This window comes from Phalacrocorax carbo, chromosome 15 (genome assembly GCF_963921805.1).
Source record: "Phalacrocorax carbo chromosome 15, bPhaCar2.1, whole genome shotgun sequence".
Lineage (NCBI taxonomy): Eukaryota > Metazoa > Chordata > Aves > Suliformes > Phalacrocoracidae > Phalacrocorax > Phalacrocorax carbo.
Genome location: NC_087527.1, coordinates 9,461,933 through 9,469,325, shown reverse-complemented (window position 1 = coordinate 9,469,325; position 7,393 = coordinate 9,461,933). Strand labels below are relative to the sequence as shown.

Sequence of the window (7,393 nt, the reverse complement as noted above, 5' to 3'; positions counted from 1 at the left end):
TGGGCAGAGGAGCCAGTGGAGTGGTAACGGGATGGCTGGGCTCCCAGTACCTGCAATCAGCCCCACAGTCTGAGGCTGTGAGTAAGATTCCATGAGCTCTTGCGCTTCGTCAAAATGGGAATGCTTATCTTCCTGTCTGTAGATTTAGGAGGATAATCTCTTACCACTAAGTATTGTGGAGTACACTGTGGGTATATTTTTAAACAGCTTGAATGTGTCTCTGTTCAGTGTGTATTTTCTAAGTTGGTAAATGTCTGTCTCCTGTGCTAAAAGACTGTACTGTTGAAGGAACATCATCAGAAGATGATGGCCTGTGTTTCACCGTGTGCTGCAGATTGCTGAAAAGTAACAGGAAGAAAAAGCATACTCAAAAGATGCTGCTTTGGCCCCTTAGTGTTTCCCTGTGCCTGCTGGAATTCCTTACCGTGGAGGAGGAGAGGATAGCTGGGTGTCTTTAGCTGTTACCAATCGCCTAAATGTTGATCTTAAAAAGGCAAACCAAGAGATCTGTCTCCAAAATAACTGGATTTCTTTTAAGGGATGCATCGTTCCTTGCATCTGTGGTATTTGCACTGAGGATGATTAGACGAGAAAACCCTGAACTGCATCAAATGTTAGTCACAGCATAAGACTGCTACCCCTATTTTAAATGGTAGCTTGGTGTACTGCTAACTCTCTTTAGAAAATTGCATTGCTACCCAGCAACTTCAGTTTAACAAGTTACCCCTCCTTGCACACAGGAAGAAGCAAGTGTGGCTTGTGTATAAATTTGTGAGGGAAATGTGAGGCTGTTGTCATGGAAGGACTGTACACAGTGCTGTTACTGATGGGCGGTTGTGATTTTTAATTTTTGTTTGGTTCGGGTGCTCGTAACAAACTACATGTCAGACTTAAAACAGACATTGTAAAATTACGAACGTTGTTTTTAAATGTTTTCATTTTTCATGCTTGGAGTACTCCTGAACAATGTCTTGCTGGGAGATAGCATTGCTTTACAAGAAGGCAACAATAACCGGCTTTGAAACTAAATCACGGCTGGCCTTTTCTTAAGAATTTTAGTCATATGCAATGCTGACTGAGAGCTGAATGTTCACCTTTATTTTTAAAGATTTCTAACAGAGCCTTCACATGATATGACGATGCCTTACTGCTCCTTTCATGTGGGGAAGTATTTGACCCTACCCCTCCTCCCCTAAACACAGTGATCCGTCTTGGTTTCATGCTCTCTAATGGAGAATATTAGATCACTGCAAGGACATAATGGTGATATTGCAGGATATTGTGACTTCCTTCTGTGCCCAAGACTTGCTATCTCTAACTCTTCAGTTTCCCTTGATCTTATTTCTGGTTTTACAAAGCAGAAAATGTAGCGTGTGGCAATTTAATGTCTGGGTTTTTTTTTCCCCTCCTGAGGATGACTGTGTAGAAGAGGCTGGGTTTTAAGTATGAGGTCCTAGAACTGAGAATATAAGCAGTTTAGTAGCAATGCTTTCGAGTATGCCATCTAGAATACAATTGCTCTCCTGGGGATGGAGGTTTGTTCTACAGGGTAAGCTAGAGATCTTTTCTCTTGACTTCATGTATACATACATATTTATACAGGTTTTTGTGCTGTAAGCTGCTGTTCTCTCCTCAGACTAACACACCAACCTGTACGATTGCTGTGCTTTCATATTGACCTACAGGATCCATTGCTTCCTTTATGCTTTAAGAAGGATGAAATCTGATCTTTACTTGCCCTGGAACAGTTGTGTTTACTTTACACACGTCACTGAGCAGGTACGTGGGTTAGGTGTGAGCCAACAGGCTGGCAGTAGAAGCTCCGTGTCCCGAGTTTTTCTCTCTGATTCCAGGCTGATCCCTCCAGCCATGTTTGCAGCCTGTCTGCTGCAGGTCTGTCAACTACTTCTGTAGCTGCCCTGGCTCCTTGCAGACTGCTTCTGGAAAATAATAAGCAGTTTACTGTATTAAAGGTAGTTTAAACCCATGAAATATTTCTAGCACAATGACCATCTCAAACATTCTTCAGTGAGTTCTGGGCTGTCCTCTGCATCTTCTCATGTTCGTAAGAGTGCCTTAAGCTTACATGTGTTTTTCTGAAGGTGTATTACCAAAGACACACAGGTAACTTCTTGTGATAATTCTGTTCCAGTGACCACAGCCTTCCCAGGCCTCTTAGTCTTAAGGTTGGAGGTGGTTACGCATTTTCGGTCGAGGCTTCCCCATGTGGTACCTCACGCCCTACAGCATTGTCCTGCTGGGTGGCAGCACCATGCTGGGTCGTTGAAACCACTGAGGGAGGGGTGGGGACCGAGCAGCAGTAGCGTGACACCGGGGCCCTGTAGCAGCGATGCCTTCCGCTTTCATGGTGACGGTGGTGGTTGATGCAAGGTGGGAGCAGGCACAACGGTCCTACCCTTTCCTCTGAAGGAGCTCTCCTAACTAAAGGGCAGCGGGGCAAGGGAAAGTGGCCTCGGGGGCTGCCTTGAGGGAAAGCAGCCTCCAAGGCCATCGCAGGCCGCAGCTTTCGCTGAGGGAAAACACCCAGTGGTCTTCAAGGTGGCTGATGGCGGCCTGGGGCTCTCCCTTGAGGGGACATTGCCTCAGGGGTGGCTGGGAGCCGCGTCGAGGGAAAGCGGCCGCGGGGGCGGCAGCGGGCCCTGTGCTGAGCGAACGGGGCCGGCGGCGCGGGCTCGCCCCCGCCGAGGGAGGCGGGAGCAGGCAGGGCGCAGGCCGCACGGGCGGGGCGGGGGCGCTCCGGCTCCTTTAAGGGGGGCGGCGCGGGCCAGCCCGGGGCGGAGCGGGGCGGTGGCGGCGCAGAGCGGGCGGCGGGCTCGGCCGGCGGCTGGCGGCAGCGGGGCCATGGCCGCCGACGTGTTCATGCGGCCGGCGCGGCTCCTCGGGGCAGCGGGGCCGCTGTCCCCCCGCACGGAGCCCGACGAGGACTCGTCGGACACGGATGATGGGGGCGCCTCGCCGGGCGGAGGGCGGCGGTGCGGGCCGCGGCGGGGGCAGCCGCCGGGCCCCCAGATCATCCACTCGGGCCACTTCATGGTCTCGTCGCCGCACAGCGAGCACCCGCCCAAGAAGGGCTACGACTTCGACACGGTCAACGAGCAAACCTGCCAGACCTACCAGTTCGGGGCGGCCCGCGGCGGCGGCGGTGCCGGGGGCCGCCTCAGCATCGACGCCTCCCTCACGAAGCTCTTCGAGTGCATGTCCCTGGCCTACAGGTACCGGCCGCCGCCCTTGGGCCGCGGGGCGGGGGCCGGGGGCGCGGGGCGGAGCGGAGGGGCTGAGCGGCTCCCGGAGTGAGTCACGGCAGCGGGGAAAGCCCCGGCTGGGCGTCGGCGGGGGGGGACCGGGCCGGGGACCCGAGGGCGCTGTGAGGGGCGGAGCGGGGGGGGGGTGGGGTGTGGAGCAAGGCCTGAGGCGATCGGCGGGGGCACCCCCGGGGGCGCGGGGGCAGCCGAGCGTCGCCTTTCGGGGGTGATACACCCCCCCCCCCCCCCCCCACGCGTGGGTGTTCGTGTCGCTTTTGTTTTCAATGAACTTTAGGATCGTTGCGGGCACTTTCCCTAGGCCTGAGACCACGGCGGCAAAGCGTCGCCCCAGCCCTGGCCGCGAGTGGCTTCGGGTGAGCGGAGAGGTTGTCATCGCCAGGAGGGGAGGAGGGGTTGAGCGTGTGAGGCGAGGTGGGAGCTCGTCCCCGGCGTGGGATCCCCGCCGCCCTGCCTCTGCAGGCTCTTCGTGGTCTGACTGCCAGACTAGTAAATCCGAGACTAGAAAATGCTCAGCATCTCACGGTCAGGCTTGAAGTTAGGGGAAACGTCTAGTGCTGAAGAGTCCCGGGAGAAATCCCTGAAGGGCAAGGTAAACGTTGGTGCTCCGGTCTGTGTGAAAACTGGCCAGTTTTTCTTTTTTATTTTTCCCCCCAAATTTTATTTTTATAACAAATTCAAGAAAGTGGGATCTGTCATTGTTTCCTTTGTTCTGGCGGCTGCAGTTGGTAGTAGCACTTCCTGGGTTTTATCTGTGCCTTTTGCTCAGACTTCGGTTTTGCTTTTCATCTATTTAATAAGGCATTATAGTCACATTTGCTCCCTTTGTCTGTCATCCAAAATGGAGGCAGAGCTATGGAATAGAAGTATTTTGAAAAGATGTATGCCTGCTCGAGTCTTTTGTCCTACGTGATATAGCAGAAATTGGATCCAATCTGATGTTCCCTATTGAGCATATTTTGGAAGTTGATTAAAAGGGATGATGGAAAATGCCTCTGAGCATATCAGTGGAAATACTTATTTTCATTTATAGGAACCACATTAGCTTGTTACAAGAAAATTAACTTTGCCCACCCCAAATTCCTCTATTTAAGTATTGCTCAATGAAGAGGAAACAATAGAACTATCCGTTCTGTATGGTTAGCGAGAAAATGTAACGTAAGTAATCTTCTCATTTTGACAATCTTTACCAAGCAAATTATTAGTTACTGGCAGGAGAACGAGTCTTAGATAAGATGCATTTACAAAAGAAATAAAAATGTAAAAGTTAACTAAAAATTAACCAGTTTGCCCTTATTGTACAAGCTGAGAGGAACATGCAAAAGAACCACAAGTATTACAAGGCACAGAACTATGCTTCTCATGCCTATCTTCTCCTTGGCCTCTACCGGCTTTATTTCATGTTGTGCTTCAAAATCCTTGGGATTTTGAAACTGAGGATCATATCTAATGCAAAGGAATAATTCTGTGACACTAATTTTACCATACTAAACTCTGATGTAGATGCATAAATTGAGTACCAAATCTAGTTTAGCAGAAAGAATTTTATCCATCTTGTTGGTGGTAGTATGAGGCAATGTGCAAAAAATATCTTCTCAGAGGCTACCAAAGAAAAGCATATTCTTAATGCTTCTATACTTAGATACCTTAAGGTTTGCTTAGTTGCAACTGTGGAACAGCCTGCCCAGCTTCAGCCTGCTTACTCGATGGCTTTGTGATACGTTTTTTAAATCTGCCTAACAAACCAGTCATAAACTTGGGTCTAAAACAGACTAAAATAATTTTGGAAAGTCTAACTTGGGGTTATGAACGTGAGTATGAAATGAGGAATCATTGCTGTTATAGTGAATGATTGATTAAGCATGTAGGTTGAACCTTTCTACTTTAGAAGCAGTCTCTTTGCCCATATCCTCCTCAGGGAACATACGCACTTGGGTAAACAGAACTGCCTTTTGTGCTGTGCTTCTAGTCTGATTTGAACTTGGTTGGCTTATGGGGTTGTTTTCACTGCTGTTGCCTCAGCTATATCTTTCCCATTATTGTCTATCTCATCTAGCACTCACAAAACACATGTATTCTGTGCTTATACATTTCATACTGCCTTTGCTGGATAGCAATTCACTCTAGAAAAGAACTGGAGGTCGTGGAAACCAACACCAAAAACTGTAAAACAAAAAGGTGAAGAAGTGTGGTTTTTGCTTTGTGGCTGTTGCAGAACCAGCAAGAAGTGGCATGAGCTAACTCATGTTTCTAGAGCTGGGGTAATGCAGCTACGTTAAATACAGAAACAAGGAAGTTGCTGTAACAGAGCTCTGTAATATTTATTTACACTTGACACCCATTGCTAGTATTTCAGTGTTTAAAGTTTTAAAAAGAAGCACTAAGCTTTGTGATATCCATTAGCTTTACCAATGAGCTAGAAAGCAAAATTTTTCTAGATTACCTAGGTCATTACCTGGGGTGGTTTATATTTGAAAGTGACCAGATTTGTGCTGAATCACATTCATGATAGGAAGCAGAGAGTAGCCTGGGCTCTTTTAATTGTGCTATTAAAAAAAAGAACAAAATTAAAACAGCTTTGTGCTGTTAACTGTCAAAATTTTTATGATAAAAATCTATTTCTGAACATGAGGGAAGTGATTCCCTCGTGCCTTTGAGCAGTACAAGCTAACCTGATTTTAATTTTCATCATAGCTGTTTCAGTCACATATCCAGTTGCACAGGTTGAAAATCCTCATTTCAGATGAGACATTTCATGGGAAAATATGGGCACTGCATACTCCCTGATACAGTTAGGAGATTGTTTTAATCTCCTATATCAATAAGTTACTTATAAGCACTAGGGTTTACAACCGGTATCACGTGGGCTGTACTTTATCTAAATGTCACCTGTTTTCCTCATGAGACCGATTGTGGGAACTATACTGCACTGACGAAGGTAAAAGAACCCTGATTATCCTTTTTTAGCCCCTTCATCTCAGCCCTTTGAAACGATATGACCTTGTAGATCTTGATGTGTGTAGGTAGCTATAATTGACCTACGGCAGGCAGAACACTTTAAAGGCAAAAAGCTTTTTAAAAATGTGCGTTCAGAAATGAAAATGACCTTTGATGCTGTTCATTCTAATGAGAAATTAAGAAAATGGTTATATGGCCTACAGTGGTTATTAAGCAGAATTAAGCCAAATTATACATAATCTTGATACTTAATTTAGTAGAGCCCTTTCATAACTTTATGGTTTTCCAAATAATTACATTACCCAAAAGTTACTTCCCAAAACTGAGTTGTATTCTGAGATGTTCTGCCCATAGTGTATCATGAATTGTTTTTCTGAGATTGGGACAGAAGCATTTTTTCTCTTCATTTTGGAGAACTGTTGTCTTCAGCAGAAGAATAATGTTCAGCTCCTTGTAGAATGCAGGCTGAAGGCTTATGTGACGTGAAAAAATATGCTTCACAAAAGGGCACTGTAAATAATTTATTACCCTAACAGGCTGGAATGTGGGGCCATTAGACTTCCCTGTGGAAAGCTCTGCTTTGGGAACAATGGCATATATAGGTTGTTTAAGATCCAAAACCTGAAATATGTACTTGGAAATACAGACCTACATATTTGCAACTCTGCCAGTGGAGCTCTGAAAAGAGTGGTGGGAATCGGTGGCACTGGGCTAGTTTATCCCTGGGGGTTTGATGCTGAGGTGGTAGAGAGAGGTAAATCGTGCTGGAATGACTAATGTAATCATTGCAGGGAGTAGGAAATACAGTGCATTATTCCTGGAAAAAGTAGATTTAAGTCAATTCTTCAGTTACTTTGCCTAGGTGTAAAGTGGATAAGTGGCAGTGCAGAGTTCAGCTAGTGCTTACCCAGTGTCTTATCCATGCCCTGTAAGGAAATAAGAGGCTGATCAAGTGCTGGGACCGTGTAGTTCATTAATTTTCTTTATGTAGCTTCCCCTTCTTGCAGTGCTGGGGAGAAGATCTCTGCAACTGAGAGGATGGGCTGGGCAGTTGTGTGCGATGGTGTACATCATGTAAACAAAGCACAAGCTTTATTTTAGGAATTATTAAAGATACTACTCACACACAAGGTGAGTGATGTTGTTTTTAAACT

At 46.8% G+C, this 7,393-nt stretch overlaps 1 protein-coding gene across 3 annotated transcripts in view; it reads left to right on the top strand.

Moving 5' to 3' along the window:
- The first annotated feature begins 2,795 nt into the window (after positions 1-2,795).
- MLXIP (MLX interacting protein) overlaps positions 2,796-7,393 on the top strand; it is a 53,417-nt gene continuing 48,819 nt past the window's right edge. For all 3 annotated transcript variants that reach the window (XR_010375277.1, XM_064466119.1, XM_064466118.1), the window contains exon 1: positions 2,796-3,233. Coding sequence is in view for 2 of the 3 variants with exons in the window: in XM_064466119.1 (XP_064322189.1) it covers positions 2,863-3,233 (371 nt within the window). In the remaining variant the exon portion in view is untranslated. The remainder of the gene's footprint in view (positions 3,234-7,393) is intronic.